General features: G+C 37.4%; 1 protein-coding gene across 11 annotated transcripts in view; it reads left to right on the top strand.

Moving 5' to 3' along the window:
- Positions 1-18,974, top strand: part of DNM3 (dynamin 3) — a 649,041-nt gene that overhangs the window by 459,144 nt on the left and 170,923 nt on the right. For all 11 annotated transcript variants that reach the window (XM_027564824.1, XM_027564820.1, XM_027564823.1 and 8 more), the window contains one exon: positions 11,092-11,201. In XM_027564824.1, coding sequence (XP_027420625.1) covers positions 11,092-11,201 — 110 coding nt within the window. The remainder of the gene's footprint in view (positions 1-11,091; positions 11,202-18,974) is intronic.

Below are 18,974 nucleotides of genomic sequence, written 5' to 3' on the forward strand. Positions count from 1 at the left end.
AGTCTACAAATAGGATGGGAAAGAAAAAGATAGAAAGATAGAGAAATGAGATCTATATACTTGAAGAAAAAGAAAAAATGTACATTGAGCCAGATAATCTTTTGCAGGAATTTTGAGGGAAGAGAACCAAGAGTGGCAAATAGGCAGCAGTATTTTTAGTGGAGGAAAGCGTTTAGATGAAGACAAGAGGGTATGACTAGATGTGTCCCATGTGGAAAGTGAAAATGCATTGACTTTCCTGAAAAGCGGGAGTACTGTGGTTGGTGCAGTGGGTGTGTTGAGATTGAATTTACTCTGAAGTCATCTTGGAAAATGAGATGAGGTGAGAGTAGGAAGCATGAAGAATATGTATGCTTTCATAACTCTTGTGTCAGTTACTCACGGGGACATCACATTTTTCTTGGCCCTGATCCCCACCCAGAAACCCAGGATAATGTCTCCAGTTTCCTTGTTTGCAAACATTCTGGCCACAGTGTACCAGGGATAAAAGAAAACATTGTTGGGGAAAGAATATTGATCAACATTATTGTCTCTGGAGAAGCAAGCAAATCATAATAATTGAATGTTCCACAGTATCTCATGAGTTTTCAGGATTCTGAAAAAAAACATTTAGAACCTCTGGATGAGGGATCTTTTCAACTTGTACTGATCTGTGGGCTACCACCCTGTTTTCGGACAAGGTTCTTGGTTGCCCCGTCATTCTGTCTCCTCCTTCAGCTGGCACCACAGTACCCCCTCTGTGGCCTTCACACATTGTCAGTGTAGTTGTGTCACAGGAATGTTCCATATGTTGCTAGCAGAATGGTACAACACTGAGAAAGAACAAATAAATGTCAATTTTCAAGTAGGACAAGAGGCATTTAATAAATTAGGAGTATACAATATGAAAAATGTGTTATAGAGAATGCACATGATATAAAGTATGAGAAGAGGAACGGTCAGAACTAAGAATCTTTCCTCTAGTGAGACACAGCTATCCTCCGCAGCATGAAATATTCCGCTAGTCTATTGTGGAATCTTTTTCTAATCAGATTATTTATTAGCCTGAGAAATTGCCATGATTTTTTTTTTACATTTTTCTTTTATTTATGTTTTTTTAATCTTTTTGTTATTATTATTTTTTTACTTTACAATATTGTATTGATTTTGCCATACATCAACATGCATCCACCACGGGTGTACACGTGTTCCCCATCCTGAACCCCCCTCCTACCTCCCTCCCCATACCATCCCTCTGGGTCATCCCAGTGCACCAGCCCCAAGCTTCCTGTATCCTGCATCGAACCTGGACTGGTGATTCGTTTCGTATATGATATTATACATGTTTTAATGCCATTCTCCCAAATCATCCCCCTCCTCCTTCTCCCACAGAGTCCAAAAGACTGTTCTATACATCTGCGTCTCTTTTGCTATCTCGCATACAGGGTTGTCATTACCATCTTTCTAAATTCCATATATATGCGTTAGTATACTGTATTGGTGTTTTTCTTTCTGGCTTACTTCACTCTGTATAATAGGCTCCAGTTTCATCCACCTTATTAGAACTGATTCAAATGTATTCTTTTTAATGGCTGAGTAATACTCCATTGTGTATATGTACCATTCTTATCCATTCATCTGCTTTCTTATCCATTCATCTGCTGATGGACATCTAGGTTGCTTCCATATCCTGGCTATTATAAACAGTGCTGCGATGAACATTGGGGTACACGTGTCTCTTTCAATTCTGGTTTCCTTGGTGTGTATGCCCAGCAGTGGGATTGCTGTGTCGTATGCCATGATGTTTTAAAATGTTAGAGCAATCCAGTGAAGAATTATAACAAAATTCACATATTTAAAAAATAGATTTAGAACCATTATTACCTATTTCAAAGATATACTTGGTGCCATTACTATCTTTTAAATGTATTTTTCTCTAGTCTTTTATAATCTAGTCTCCTTTATGTTCTGTCATTTTTTTAAAACTTTGTATCAGTTTGTACCTCTAAGATCAGCATAGCTGCTGAATTTTGTTTTTGTATTGTTTCGAAGTGTATTGGATTGTCACAGTATATTTATATGTTTAGGCCACAAGATTTTTTATTAATCAAATCAAGTATATTGTTCTAGGTTAGTAAAACTTTACCTAATAAACTGTATGATATTAAGCAAAATGCTGTAAATTAATTCAAAATCAGTTTTTGAGAACTTAGAAATAAGTTTTCATATCGCATCTTTTTGGATCATTTTTAACATAAGAGTATAGGTAGACATGGGGCTTCCCAGGTGGCTCAGTGGTAAAGAATCTGCCCACCAATGCAGGAGACACAGAAGACACAGGTTTGATCCCTGGGTTGGGAAGATCCCCTGGGGAAGGATATGGCAACCTGCTCTACTATTCTTACCTAGAAAATTCCTTGGCCAGAGGAGCTTGGTGGGCTCTAGTCCCTGGGGTCGCAAAGAGCTGGAGATGACTGAATGCGTGCACGCACACACGCACATAGGTAGACATAATGGTAAAAATAGTACGGGTACAACATAATAGTAAAATTCCATCATGTTGGTATTTTATTTGTAATGTATCATCAACAATCAAAATTTTGCTAACCAATATCCATATATGTAACAGTATAATAGCTGTTAAATGTAAATGAGTTATAACACAGTCCTTACCCTCAAGTAGCTTCCAATCTACTTGAAGAGGCAAGCTGAACATAAATAGGCAGTTTTATTCTATATGTGTGTGTGTGCTCAGTCGTTCAGTCCTGTTTGACTCTTTGTGACCGTGGACTGTAGCTCGCCAGTCTCCTCTGTCCATGGGATTCTCCAGTCAAGAATACTAGAGTGGGTTGCCATTCCCTTCTCCAGGGTTATTCTATATAGCCTATGACAAAAATTATAGAAAATTTGAAAACTATATAGAGGTCTCTGACTTGCTATCATCAGAGTAGGCTTCATGGAGGGGGTAGCACTTCACATAAATTTCAAGATCATTAGTATTTGCCTTCTTGCAGAAAAGAGACATTCCTAGCAAGTAGAAGCAATACAAACACAGGCAGAGGTAAAAATAAACATGGTAGTCAGTCTAAATGTTATAAAGTTTTAATGATCAAAAGCAATGACAGTTAAGCATCTTATACAGGTTTTTTTCCATAGAATTTTAATTTGATTATCAAAATATATATAACTATCCAAATATTTTACTCAGCATTTGACTTTAATTATTAGACATTCTCAAATTAATTCAACAAATGTTTATAATTTACGCTACATAAATTTCAGTGATCACTGTGCTAGGCATTGTAATATATAGAAAGGAGGAGGGATTCGCAGTCTTATCCTTGAAGATTTTGGTGCCTTATCATGCAGGAGACCCGGGTTTGATCCCCTGGAGAAGGAAATGACAGCCCATTCCAGTATTCTTGCCTGGAGGATCGCATGGACAGAGGGGTCTGGTGGGCTACAGTCCATGGGGTCGCAAGAGTTGGACACAACTTAGCAACTAAACCACCATTAGTGAGAAAGATGCACAAGTAAAATGATTCAGTGTAGTTATCAAACCAAGGCCACTTGAATATTCCCCAAGTTCTAAAACTCTGTATGTATGAGTCACCAAGTATATAAAGACTTTCCAATCCTTTGCACATTCAGGAGTTATTCCTCCATACACTGAACACTTTCCTCATACTCACTATAGCTTCTTCCAGCAACCAAGTTATATTGATGGTGCTCTGCAAGCTAGAGGTTATCAGTGGACACTTGCTGGCCCCACATCTGTCCCATATTGATCCTTTTGTTTCCTTTCAAGGTCAGTGAACATATACTGTGAGGCTATATCTTAATTCCCATCTCCCTCAATATTGAGCCTCTGCTTATGTCACTCATAGTTTAATTACTTCCACCTCAGACCGCACTCTTACACATTAAAGCCTCCTTTCTTCGGCCTATTCTGTCAATATTTCTCCTCTTTCTTCTAACATTTGGCAAGTTATTGCAAGGAAAATACACACATACACACTCTCTCATATTCCCTCTGTCTTTGAAAAAAGAATCCCTGTCATCTTTGATGCCTTCCATACAAATAGTACTGGTTGTTGTTGTTCAGTTGCCCAGTCACGTCCGACTCTTTGCAACCCCATGGACTGCAGCATGCCCGGCCTCCCTGTCCCAGTCCATCTCCCAAAGTTGGCCCAAATTCATGTCCATTGCATCAGTGATGCCATCCAACCATCTCATTCTCTGATGCCCTCTTCTCCTGCCCTCAATCTTTCCCAACATCAGGGACTTTTCCAATGAGTTGACTGTTTGCATCAGATGACTGAAATACTGGAGCTTCAGCTTCAGCATCAGTCCTTCCAGTGAATATTCAGGGTTGATTTCCCTTAAGATTGACTGATTTGATTTCCCGGCTGTCTAAGGGCTTTCAGGAGTCTTCTCCAGCACCACAGTTTGAAGGCATCAATTCTTCGGCCTCTGCCTTCTTTACAGTCCAGCTCTCACAACTGTATGTGACCACTTGGAAGACCATAGCCTTGATTATATGGACCTTTGTCAGCAGAGTAATGTCTCTGCTTTTCAACACACTGTCTTAGGTTTGTCATAGCTTTCCTGCTAAGAAGCGATCATCTGCTGATTTCATGGCTATAGTCATCATCTGCAGTGATCTTCAAGCCCAAGAAGAAGAAATCTGTCACTGCTTCCACCTTTTCCCCTTCTATTTGCCATGAAATAATGGGCTGGATGCTATAATCTTAGTTTTTTTAATATTTAGTTTTAAGCTGGCTCTTTTGCTCTCCTCCTTCACCCTTATAAGAGGCTCTTTAGTTCGTCTTTGCTTTCTGCCATTAGAATGGTATCATCTGCATATCTGAGGTTGTTTCCCTGCTTGTCTTGATTCCAGCTTGTAACTCTTCTAGTCTGGCATTTCTCATAATGTTCTCAGCATATAGTCTAAACAAACAGGGTGACAGGAGACAGCTCTGTCATACATCTTTCTCAATCTTGAACCAGTAGTACTGATAACCATCTTATATTGAGAAAAGAAAAGGTATTATGTTTTAAAATGAAGAAAAGAATGGTGCTGAATGAGTGGCATCAGCTTTTGAAGCTTTTGAAACTTACACAGAAAATTTTTTTCTTGATCCACATTTAAAAACTCTTCCTCTAGAATTTTGCAAATGCTTCCTCCAAAATGTCTATTAAAGATAAAATGTTTAAAATACCAAATTCTATTCCTTGTTTATTTACCAAAAAAAGAAACATTCTCTACTTTTTTGCTTTTCTTTGCAAGTGTAACCTACTTGAACAATAAAATTAACTGAACATTCTGAGTTCCAAATGAACAATCTTGACAGAAATTTTTAAATTAATGCATTTGCAAGATGAAGATGTCTCATATAAGATATACACACATACCTCATTTTATCTGACAACCTTGCGTTGTCAGATGGTGATTAGCATTTTTAAGCAATAAAGTACTTTTCAATTAAGGTAAGTAGATTGTTTTTTTTTTTTTTTAAACATAATGCTATTCCACACTTAATAGACTACCATTTAGTATAAACATAACTTTTATATGTACTGGGAAACCAAAAAAATATCATTTGACTTGCTTTATTATGATATTGGCTCTGTTGTGGAGGTCTGGAACTAAACCTGTAATATCTCCAAGGCGTACCTATAATTTAAAGTGAATAAAATAAACCATACCTGTTGTGTGAATTGAAAGGAGAGAGGGGATACTAATACAGACATAGAATTAAAACTCTGGAAAAACTCTTTGCACAGACGATAGAACTTGAACTGCACTCTAGATAGTACACTGGTATATAGGGAGTTGAAAGAGTATATCAAGCTGGGAAAGGACTGTTGGCAAATGTGTATTTGGTTGAAATGGAGACTTCCTACTAAAGAGTAAAGGAGATATTGACAAGTCAGGATCAGACCAATTTGTAGGTGTTTTTCAATTTCACATTAAGAAGTTTCATGGAACTTCTTCCATAAATAATGGAGAACTGTGAATGTTTTGAAGGTCTATAATGAATTTGAGAAACCTGTTGGCAGGTCAGGAAGCAACAGTTAGAACTGGACATGGAACAGCAGACTGGTTCCAATAGGAAAAGGAGTACATCAAGGCTGTATATTGTCACCCTGCTTATTTAACTTATATGCAGAGTACGTCATGAGAAACGCTGGGCTGGAAGAAGCACAAGCTGGAATCAGGATTGCTGGGAGAAATATCAATAACCTCAGATATGCAGATGACACCAGCCTTATGGCAGAAAGTAAAGAGGAACTAAAAAGCCTCTTGATAAGAGTGAAAGAGGAGAGTGAAATAGTTGGCTTAAAGCTCAACATTCAGAAAATGAAGGTCATGGCATCTGGTCCTATCACTTCATGGGAAATAGATGGGGAAACAGTGGAAACAGTGTCAGACTTTATTTTTGGGGGCTCCAAAATCACCGCAGATGGTAATTGCAGCCATGAAATTAAAAGACGCTTACTCCTTGGAAGGAAAGTTATGACCAACCTAGATAGCATATTCAAAAGCAGAGACATCACTTTGCCAACAAAGGTCCGTCTAGTCAAGGCTATGGTTTTTCCTGTGGTCATGTATGGATGTGAGAGTTGGACTGTGAAGAAGGCTGAGCACCGAAGAATCGATGCTTTTGAACTGTGGTGTTGGAGAAGACTCTTGAGAGTCCCTTGGACTGCAGAGAGATCCAACCAGTCCATTCTGAAGATCAGCCCTCGGTGTTCTTTGGAAGGAATGATGCTAAAGCTGAAACTCCAGTACTTTGGCCACCTCATGCAAAGAGTTGATTCATTGGAAAAGACTCTGATGCTGGGAGGGTTTGGGGACAGGAAGAGAAGGGGATGACAGAGGGTGAGATGGCTGGATGGCATCACTGACTTGATGGACGTGAGTCTGAGTGAACTCCAGGAGTTGGTGATGGACAGGGAGGGCTGGCATGCTGCGATTCATGGGGTCGCAAAGAGTCGGACATGACTGAGCGACTGTACTGAACTGAATGAATTTGACAGAGTAGTTTAAGAAAATTGCCCTCTCTGGTGATGTTAGAGGAAGTACAAGACTAAAAGACTAGATAGGAGGCCATTTATAATTGCAGGCTTGTGAGATGCCAGGGACCTGAATTAATGTAGTGGGAATGTCAAACAATGGGAGCTATGACAAATGCTTCAAACACCATGCAGTATAGTCTTGTAATAAAGAAGGCGATGGAAGACAATACGTCAGAAGTGATAGTGAGGTTCCAGACTGGGTGACTGGGAGAAGGATAAATATACCTGATGGCAGAAATGGGGAGGTCAGAAGAGGAAAACTGGATGGGTGAGAGGAAGGAATGTGATGATAGGTACATGGGCTCATCACTGTCAGTAGAAAGTTAACGTGAGCCGCATATGTCATTTAAAATTGTCCAACAGCTGCATTCAAAACAGTACAGATGAAATTATGTTTAATAATACTTTACCTCAATATATTCAAAGTATTGTCATTTTAACATATAATTGATATAGAAGTATTAATGATATAGTTTTCATTCTTTTTCTCATAATAAATCTTTGAAATCTGGTATGTATTTAACACTTAAGCACATCCCAATTTGACTAGCTACATTTCAAGAACATGGTAGTCACCTTAGCTGGAGGCTACCATATTTAACAGTGAATTATTAGAAAGTTTATAGAGTTAACAAAGAATATGTAACAAATGTCTCAATTAAGGTAGTTAAGATTCACTATATTTTAGAAATTATACTTGTTTACCCTTTCTCCTCTGTTTCTTTTGTTTATTTCAACTATTTCATATTTAAGATGTTATTTTAGTACAACATCATACCTTCCCAGAAGGACTGAAAATTTTAGAGATATCCATGACATATAGCTTCATGGTTCTCGCATTTAATTCTCCATCTGACTAACAACTTTAAACAAATTAGTCTGAATCTTCTTTTTCTTCTTTTTTTGTCAGTCTGGAAAACTCTTGATTAGGAAATAATTTAGCAATATGTCCTCAAAAGTCTTAGATAAATGACATTTAGTTCTTTGGAAATGAAACTACGTTTTTTTATATTTCTCTGTCTGCACATATGTGTATTTCTCCATTGTTTAATATCTGATGAAAACTTGCTGGAGTTTTGGTCTCTACTATATGCTAAAGAATGTAGTACAAAAGAGAGCCTACTTCTATAGAAAACAGGCCAAGGACATTGTGTTCCATCTTTACAATGAAATGCAGATTTCCCATTAGAAGGCAAATCCATCATTTCAAAAGGTTAAATAGGATGTGCATTAAAAAAATCCAACTGCTTAAATTTAGGGCATTGAAAAGCATCCAGTACAAAAATGTTCCCTGGTTCTCAAGCGTTTTCATTTGATTATGTGTTGGGTAGCTTTTCCTTCAGGCTACAACCTTGACTCTTAGAATTGTGTCCTAAAATAGTCTAAAGTTAGGCCCAACTCTGATGCTTCATTTGCATAAATTATGCATTTTGTTATTTAGAATATCCTTGTATTTGCTATTGTTAATTTCTGTAAAAGAAATATTGGAATCTTCTTACAGTGCTTTGCTTTTTTATATTTATTCTTGCACTTCTCTCACTGCCATTCAATTTGTTTTTGGTCTGTTTTGTTATCTTCTTTGAAGACCTTGCCTTCTAGGACAGCCATTTTGTCCTTCAACCAGCTTCCTTTAGCTTCCTGTGTCACCTGTTCCTTTCTGCCTCACTATTCTAATGTGTTCTGCCCAAATTTCCCCCTGACTAATTTAGGAGTTAGTTAGTTCAGTCGCTCGGTCGTGTCCGACTCTTTGCGACCCCATGAATCACAGCACGCCAGCCCTCCCTGTCCATCACCAACTCCATCACCAACTCCCTGTCCATCACCAACTCCTGGAGTTCACTCAAACTTATATCCATTGAATCGGTGATGCCATCCAGCCATCTCACCCTCTGTCATCCCCTTCTCCTCCTGCCCCCAATCCCTCCCAGCATCAGAGTCTTTTCCAATGAGTCAACTCTTTGCATGAGGTGGCCAAAGTACTGGAGTTTCAGCTTTAGCATCATTCCTTCCAAAGAACACCCAGGACCGATCTCCTTTAGAATGGACTGGTTGGATCTCCTTGCAGTCCAAGGGACTCTCAAGAGTCTTATCCAACACCACAGTTCAAAAGCATCAATTCTTTGGCGCTCAGCTTTCTTCACAGTCCAACTCTCACATCCATACATGACCACTGGAAAAACCATAGCCTTGACTAGAAGGACCTTTGTTGGCAAAGTAATGTCTCTGCTTTTGAATATGCTATCTAGGTTGGTCATAACTTTCCTTCCAAGGGGTAAGCGTCTTTTAATTTCATGGCTGCAGTCACCATCTGCAGTGATTTTGGAGCCCCCAAAAATAAAGTCTGACACTGTTTCCACTGTTTGCCCATCTATTTCCGATGAAGTGATGGGACCAGATGCCATGATCTTCGTGTTCTGAATGTTGAGCTTTAAGCCAGCTTTTTCACTCTCCTCGTTCACTTTCATCAAGAGGTTTTTTTAGTTCCTCTTCACTTTCTGTCATAAGGCTGGTGTCATCTGCATATCTGAGGTTATTAATATTGCTCCCGGCAATCTTGATTCCAGCTTGTGCTTCTTCCAGCCCAGCGTTTCTCAAGAAGCAAAGGCAGTGATAGTTCTTGCAATAACATTTTCTGATGTCTGCAGACAGCATGGCCCCCGCAAGCTGGCTAGGGAACATAGAAGAATTCTGCCCCACACTACTGAGCATAGACAAATTCTCAAGGAAGAACTGTAGGAGCTGAAAGAACAATAAAGTTTATGTCAAACATATCTGTATGGTGCATGTATTTCTCATAAGCATTAATATTGTGTATTAAGTCATGGCTAAATCTCTATGCTCTTCTCCTCTGAAATCTAGGCCTGGTATTTCTCAGGACTGTCACCCGAGATATACAGAGGACTACTGTTTAACAAGGGCTGTGTTAAAATGCCCCAAATATTGACTAGGTTTCCTAAACTTGAATATTTGGCTGTCTCCTATTATACTGATTGTTAGATATTTATGCATGCGATAATATTGTCCCTGGGCCACTCCATAAAGGTAAATGTTCTAATAATTCTTTGGCATCCAATATGTTTAACCAAGATTGGTTTGGTTCCATTTGCAGACCTCCCCTCTCAAATGTCCATTTTCTTCCTAAAGAGTTGTTAATTTTAGAAGAGAATTTGTTCTAGTTAATATCAATTCACTTCTAATGGGTGTTTATTCTCCCCAAAGAGTTTGACAATTTAATGGCATCATTTTTTTTTCCTGGACCCACATTTTATTCTAGACTTGAATGAAAGAAGTATTTTCTGTGCTTTATCATAGTTTATAGGGAATATTTCATATTAGGGTCCTTGTGCTTCCAGTCTCCTGCCGGTTCTGGCTATCAAAACTGCTTAGGCTGCAAATAAAATATGAAATGAAATCCATCTGGCATTTCTCATTGAATTAGGACCAGAACATTTTTGCTAAATATTAACAGATGGCTAAATTTTTAATATCAAACTAACATTTTAAAACATCTAAGGGGACCCACATGAGAAAGAAAGGATAGAAGACCATATGTTTTTTCCATCCCTGAGCCCTTTCTTCCTCTGCACGTTCCCTCCCGTCATTCTTCTGACCCATATATTGAGAACCATTGGCATCTCCTGTCTCCAATGATTTTTCTTCCTTGGTGTGGCTTGGTGATGGTTTGATGGCTTAGTTGCAAAGTCGTGTCCAACTCTTTACAACCCCATGGACTGTAGCCCACCAGGCTCCTCTGTCCATGGGATTCCCCAGGGAAGAAAACTGGAGTGAGCTGCCATGTCCTCCTCCAAGGGATCTTCCTGACCTAGGGATCAAACCTGCATCTCCTGCTTGGAGGTTTCTTTACCAGTTAGCCCCCTGGGAAGCCCTTGTTCCTTGGTAGCTGGTGTCAAAGTAGTGTATGATGGTATCAAAATATTGTAATCAAATGCTGACCAGCTCAGGTGATATGTGGCTGTGGGCATGCTTCAAGATCTTTTATTAAAGCCAGTTCTCTCTTTCTCTCTATAGGAAAAAGAAAAGAAGTATATGCTTCCCTTGGACAACCTGAAAGTTCGGGATGTGGAAAAAAGCTTTATGTCTAGCAAGCATATCTTTGCACTCTTTAATACAGAACAAAGGTAAGAAAATGAAGCAGCTTATGTCTTCACATTTTTTTTCTTTGAATTTCTATGTGATCCAGAGACCATATTTGCAAGATTTCTTTTGGTCCTACCTTAAAATTTGTTAACTCTTGAGTTTTCCTTTCATTTGTTTTGTATTTTCAGCTTTTACCATAGGTTATGGATTCAAAAGATTTAAACTTAGAACAAGGAAGATCTTCAAGTATTAATTTCCTGCTCTTAAGCAGGCACCTGTGTCATTCTTAAACTATGTTTTGTTACTTTAAAGTCTTCCTTGTTCTGCATTTATTGTTCTGTACTTTTAAATAAATTACTCAGATATAATTTTTAGTAGTGTCCAATGGATTAGTATCACTTAAGACCCAATCAGGTATTCTGACTAAATTCTTGCATCAGTAAATAAAATTATTCATTTAAGATGAATGCAAATATATTGTTCTTTACAGTTTTTCAAAGCACTGTCCACATTCATTGTCTGTTGTAGCAATTGTGAGGGAAACGATAGAGTACTATGATTACCATTTCATAAATAAGAATGTATCTCAGAGACTTTGGGATCACAAAATTATCCCTGAATTTGGGGCTAATTATTGTGGAGTGCCATGGTTATTCACTGAAACTAAGTAAACAAATGGAGAAGGAAGAGAGAATTGGATAGAGAAACATAAAAAGACTACGACTAGGCAAAAATAATAAAGACCTTTTCCAAATGAAATTGTTACGGGAAAAAGCTAATTAATTTCTGTGAGTCAGTTATTAAGAAACTGAGTCATTAGGTGGCAGGATCTAATTTTAACCCATCTCTCCAGGCTTTTTATCTTGGTTTAGCAATGAATGGAGTTCCTTGATTAGGTTCAGTGACTGGCCCAGGGTCAATCACACAGTAAATCAAAATGGTGGGAGAGGGGGGCAGGGAGCCTTTTTTCTACATTCCCAGTCAGTTGCTCAGAGTGACTCATTGTACAAAAATACTTAGAAAAACCACAAGAACAGAACGTTTAAAGAATCAAGGGAAAAGAAAATTAATATAACTCCCCTGCCAAATACTGAGAATGAGATTTTATTAAAGTATTTTAATTTAAATACTAATTTGTTATTAGTATTATTTGAGAGCAGCTGGTGAAAAGACACTGAAAATGATAAAGAATAAAAAGGTTTCCTGGAGAGACAAGTACTGTGTCCTCCACAGGGGCAAAGTTCAGTACTGTTTACATACCTTCCTCGGAGCAGTGGGGAGTCAGAAAGTCCTAAAGCAGTCTTCAGGGGTGTGCTCAGCCTTCCTGCTTGGATGCAGAGTGGGCAGTATAATTGCCACACAGGAAGTCAAGCTAAATTTGAATCTTTGATCAACCTAGAAAGTTAAGGTTATAAAACTGCTGAGTATAAAAAAAAAAAATCAGATAATGATAGAGCATCTTTTTAGACAAAATACAATTATGGATTTATTTTCTTCTATTTTATTGGAATATAATTGCTTTACAGTGTTACGTTAGTTTTTGCTGTATGGTGAGGTGAATCATCTATGTGTATATATATATATCCCCTCCCTCTTAGAACTCTCTCCACTCCCATCCCCACCCCAATCCCACCCATCACAGAGCACAAAGCTGAGCTCCCTGTGCTTTATAAAAGTAGCTTCCCCCTAGCTATCTAATTACACGTGGTAGTGTATATACATCAATCCTAATCTCTCAATTTGTCCCACTCTCCCCTCCCCCACCCCCCACCCTGTGTCCACATGTCCATTCGCTACATCCATGTTTCTATCCCTGCCTTGGAAATAAGTTTATCTGTACCATTTTTCTAGATTCCACATGTATTCATGAAAATATGGTATTTGTGTTTCTGACTTATTTCACTTAGTATGACAGACTCTAGGTCCATCCACATCTCTACAAATGACACTTCTTTGTTTCTTTTAGTGGATAAGAAATACTCCGTTGTGTATATATATATATACACCACATCTTCTTTATCCATTCATCTGTCATTGGACATTTAGCTTGTTTCTATGTCCTGGCTATTGTAAATAGTGCTGCAGGGAGCATAGGGGTACATATGACCTTTTGAATTATAGTTTTCTCAGGGTATATACCCAGGAGTGGGATTGCTGGGTCATATGGTAGTTCTCTATTTAGTTGTTGAAGGAACCTCCATACTGTTCCCCACAGTGGCTATATCAATTTACATTCCCACCAGTAGTGCAAGAGGGTTCCCTTTTCTCCACATCCTTTCCAGCAAAGAGAGCAAAAGACATGAACATAAGAAATTTCCGGGCTTCTAAAAATCTAGGTATCCTGGAATTCTAGAATTGTCAGAAAGTATTAAGCTCTTCAACCACTTCACTTGACCTCTATCTGTGCAAGAATATACAGGCATTTTTGCCATTTATCTTTTCCTCTGAAATCTTGATAATTTTCAATTATTTTGGTATTGGCTAGGCCCTCTAGTAGTACAATATTAAGTACAATTGGGCATCTTTGTTTTGTTCGTGATTTGAAAGAAAATTATTTCACATTTTTATGGTTAAGTGCTTTCTGATAGTTACCCGTTATCAAGTAAAGAAGATTCCCTGAGTTCCTAGTTGCTGAAGTTTCTGTTTTAATCATGAATGGGTGTTTTTGTCATGGATGAGTGGTTTTTTTTTTTTTCCCCTCTATGACCTTCTTTTTTAATCTATTCATGTGGTGAAATATATTAATAGGCCTTCTTACTGTAAACCATCCTTGATCTCCTAGGATTAAACCTAATTAAATTATGATGTATCATTGTCTATTATGTGTCCCTGACTTAAGTTTGCCATTTTATTTAGCTTTTTGCGTCTATGTTCATAAGTGAAATTGGCTCATAAATGTTCTTTTTTATGTTGTCCCTGCCTAGTTTTCATATCAAGGTTCTGTTAGCTTCATAACTAAAGTTATGAAGTAGAAAAAAGTTCTTATTGTTCTTTGGAACACTTTGTATAAGGTAGGGTGTGAATGTTAACTGAGTGGTAGAACTCACCTGTAAAATCATCTAGAACTTATGGACAGTTTTGATAAGTAGACTTTGGGCTAGTGATTTCATATATTTAATAAGTATAGATTTGTTCAGGTTTTCTGTTTTTTCTATAAGTTTAAACAAATTATATTTTTTTCTAGGAAATTACCCATTCTGTTTTTTTAATATATTTTAATATTAGCATCAATGATTTCTTACTATTCTATTTTTACAAATCTCTGCTGTGTCTGAAATTTAATCCTTTTTTTATTTCTCATATTAAACCTTACCTGTTTTCACTTGGTCACTCTTTTCAGAGTTGTATCTTTTTCCAGAGAACCAACTTTTGATCCTCAGTTGTATATGTTTTATCTATTTCAGGAATTTCTGCTCTCTTCTTCATTTCCTAACTTGTATTTACTGTGTTTTCTTTGTAGCCCATTTTTTCTAACTTCTTTTTTAGATGTGTAGCTCAAAATTTTTATCTTATTTTTTCTTATGTATGCATATAATTGTATAGATTTCCTTCTGTGTATTTTTAGCTGCTTACCACAAACTTTGTAACATAATACCTTGGTTACCATTAAGTTCTGTTTCCTCTGATCTTCTGTTTCCATAATCTTCATTATCATTTTTTCTTTGAGTTGTTTAGAACTGTGTTTTATATTTTATAGTGCATGGAATTTTATTGTTTTTTTGTTGTTGATTTCTAACTTAATTGTATTGTGGTCAGAGCACATGATCTAGCACACATGGTAAATTTTCATAAATATTTCATATATGCTTGAGAAGAATGTATTGATTTAGGAGTACAGGGTTCCATGAGAGTTCTATGAATCATGTTTGTTAATAATACTATCCAGTCTATAGTAATTATAAAAATATAGTTACTATATTTTTAAGTCTTGATTGATAAAAAAAACTCAACAAGTATACACTAGGAAGCTGAATTATAATTTGTGTAAGAGAATGTTTTGCCTATATTGTCTTCTAGGAATTTTATGGTGTCCTAACAGATATTTAAGTCCTTAAGCCATTTTAAGCTTAATTTTTGTGTACAGTATAAGGGACTATTCTAACTTCATTGATGTACAAGTCATTGTCCAGCTTTCTCAACACCACCTGCTAAAGAGAATGTCTTTTCTCCATTCTTTTCTCTCATTCTTTTCTTCATTCTCATTCTGTATATTCTTGCCTCCTTTGCCAAAGATTAATTTACCATATGTGGTTGGTTCATTTCTGGGCTTTCTGTTGATCTCTATGTCTGTTCCTGTGCCGATGTCACACTTTTGATTACTGTAGCTTTGTGTATTGTCTGCAGCCTGGAAGAGTTATGCCTTGAGCTTTGTTCTTTTTCCTCAGGATTGCTTTGGCACTTCTGGATCTTTTGTAGTTCCATATAAACTTTAGGATTGTTTGTTTTAGTTGTATGAAAAATATCATGGGGAAGTTGATAGGGGTTGCAATAAATCTGTAGCTTGCTTTTTGTAGTATGGCCATTTAAACAATATTAGTTTTCTAATCCAAGAGTATAGGATATCTTTCCATTTTCTTGAATTATATTTGATTTCCTTTATCATTGTTTTGTAGTCTCAGCATATAACTCTCAGTTCAGTTCAGTTCAGTTCAGTCGCTCAGTCGTGTCCGACTCTTTGTGACCTCATGAATCGCAGCACGCCAGGCCTCCCTGTCCATTACCAACTCCCAGAGTTCACTCAAACTCACGCCCATCGAGGCATTGATGCCATCCAGCCATCTCATCCTCTGTCGTCCCCTTCTCCTCCTGCCCCCAATCCCTCCCAGCATCAGAGTCTTTTCCAATGAGTCAACTCTTTGCATGAGGTGGCCAAAGTACTGGAGTTTCAGCTTTAGCATCATTCCTTCCAAAGAATACCCAGGACCAATGTCCTTTAGAATGGACTGGTTGGATCTCCTTGCAGTCCAAGGGACACTCAAGAGTCTTCTCCAACACCACAATTCAAAAGCATCAATTCTTCAGCGCTCAGCTTTCTTCACAGTCCAACTCTTACATCCATACATGACTACTTGAAAAACCATAGCCTTGACTAGACGGACCTTTGTTGGCAATGTCTCTGCTTTTGAATATGCTATCTAGGTTGGTTGTAACTTTCCTTCCAAGGAGTAAGCATCTTTTAATTTCATGGCTGCAGTCACCATCTGCAGTGATTTTGGAGCCCCAAAAGATAAAGTCTGACACTGTTTCCACTGTTTCCCCATCTATTTCCCATGAAGTGATGGGACCAGATATCATGATCTTCCTTTTCTGAATGTTGAGCTTTAAGCCAACTTCTTCACTTTCCTCTTTCACTTTCATTAAGAGGCTTTTTAGTTCCTCTTCACTTTCTGCCATAAGGGTGGTGTCATCTGCATATCTGAGGTTATTGATATTTCTCCTGGCAATCTTGATTCCAGCTTGTGCTTCTTCCAGTCCAGCGTTTCTCATGATGTACTCTGCATATAAGTTAAATAAGCAGGGTAACAATATACAGCCTTGACATACTCCTTTTCCTATCTGGAACCAGTCTGTTGTTCTATGTCCAGTTCTAACTGTTGCTTCCTGACCTGCATATAGGTTTCTCAAGAGGCAGGTCAGGTAGTCTGGTATGCCCATCTCTTTCAGAATTTTCCACAGTTTCACCTCATTGGTTAGATTTATTTGTAGGTTTTTTTGATATGATTTTTAAACAAGGGTTTTTTTTTAACTTTGTCTTTCTGATATTTCATTGTTAACGTACAGAAATGCAACAGATTTCTGTATATTAATCTTGTATTCTGATACTTTGCTGAGTTTATTTATCAATTCTAATAGTTTTGTGTGGAGTCCTTATGGTTTTCTGTATATAGTATCATATCATCTGCATATAGTGACAATTTTATGCGTTCCCTTCTGATTTGGATACCTTTTATTTCTTTCCCTGTTTAATTGCTATGGCTAGGACTTTCAGTACTATGTTGAATAGAAGTGATGAGAGTGAACATTCTTGTCTTAAACCAAATTTTAGTTGAAAGGGAAGATTTTCATTATGTTGGCTGTGGGTTTGTCATAAATGGCTTTTGTTATGTTGAAATATGTTCCTTCTGTACCCACTTTTGTTAGAGTTTTATCTTGAATGGATGTTGAATTTCATCAAATGCTTTTTCTACATCCTTGAGATGATGGTGTGGTGTTTGTCTTCTTGATGTTGTGTATTGTATTGATTGATTTGGATATGGTGACTCGTCCTTGTGATACTGGGATGAATCCAATTTGATCATGATGTATGATAACTTTTTATGTATGATACTTTACTGGATTTGGTTTGCTAAGATTTTGTTGAGGATTTTTGTATCTATATTCATCAAAGATATTGATCTATAATTCTTTTTTGGTAGTGTCTTTGTCTGGTTCTGGTATCAGGGTGGTGGTGGCTTCATAGAAGGACTTTTGGAGTGTTTCCTCCTCTTCAATCTTTTGGAAGAGTTTGAGAAGGATTGATATAAGTTCTTCTCGGTATGTTTGGTTGAATTCCCCAGTGAAGCCTTTCTGGACTATTGTTTTCAGCTTTTTTTTTTTTTTTTTTTTTTTTTACAAATTCTGTTTCCTTCTGGGCTTCCCTGGTAGCTCAGATGGTAAAAATCCACCTGCAGTGTAGGAGATCCAGTTCAATCTGTGGGTCAGGAAGATCCTCTGGAGAAGGGATAGGTTACCCACTCCAGTATTCATGGGCTTCCCTGGTAGCTCAGAAAGTAAAGAATGTACCCTGTAATATGGGAGACCTGGGTTCCATCCCTGGGTTGGGAAGATCCCCTGGAGAAGGACATGGCAACCCACTCCAGTATTCTTGCCTGGAGAATTCCATGGACAGTGGAGCCTGGCTGGCCACAGTCTGTGGGGGTCACAAAGAGTTGGACACGACTGAATGCCTTTCACTGTTTCCTTCTAGTGTTTTGTCCATTCAAATTATCTATTTCTTCTTGATTCTGTTTTGGTGGGCATTATGTTTCTAGAAACTTTTCCATTTCTTCTAGGTTGTCTGATTTGTTTCCATGTAACTGTTCATAGTATTCCTCTGTGATTTTTGTTTGTCTGTAGGAGTGGTTGTCATTTTTTTCTCTTTCCTTTCTTATTTTGTTTAATTGGATTCTTCTTTTTTTTTTTTCTTAGTGAGCCTGACCAGAGATTTATTCATTTTGTTTATCCTTTCAAAAAACCATCTCTTGGTTTTATTGTTTTTTTTTTTCTATTTTTAATCTCTTTTCATTATTTCCTCTGATCTTTATTGTTTTTTTCCTTCTGATGACTTTATGTTTTGTTTGTTATTTTGCTCATTCTCTTAGGTGATAGGTTAGTCTCTTAGGTTGGTTATCTGACATTTTCTTATTTTTTGAGGAAGGCATGTATCACTATATAAAGTTTCCTCTTATTACTGCTTTTGCTGCATCCTTTAGATTTTTTAAAGTTCTGTTTTCATTGTCATTTGTCTCCATGTAGTCATCTCTTTTTGTGGTTGATTTCTATTTTTATGCCATTGTGGTCAGAAAAGATGCTTGAAATAATTTCTATCCTCTTAAATTAATTGAGGCTTGTTTTGTGTCCTAAAATGTGGTCTGTTCTACAGAATGTTCCTTAAGCACTTGAAGACAATGTATATTTTGGTGCTTTTGGATATAATGTCTTGTAGATATCAATTATATCTAACTCTTGTGTCATTTAGGATTTCTGTTGCCTTATTGATTTTATGTACGGAAGATCTGCCCATTGATATCAGTGGGGTTTAAGTTTCCTACTAT

The sequence above is a fragment of the Bos indicus x Bos taurus genome, chromosome 16 (genome assembly GCF_003369695.1).
Source record: "Bos indicus x Bos taurus breed Angus x Brahman F1 hybrid chromosome 16, Bos_hybrid_MaternalHap_v2.0, whole genome shotgun sequence".
NCBI lineage: Eukaryota > Metazoa > Chordata > Mammalia > Artiodactyla > Bovidae > Bos > Bos indicus x Bos taurus.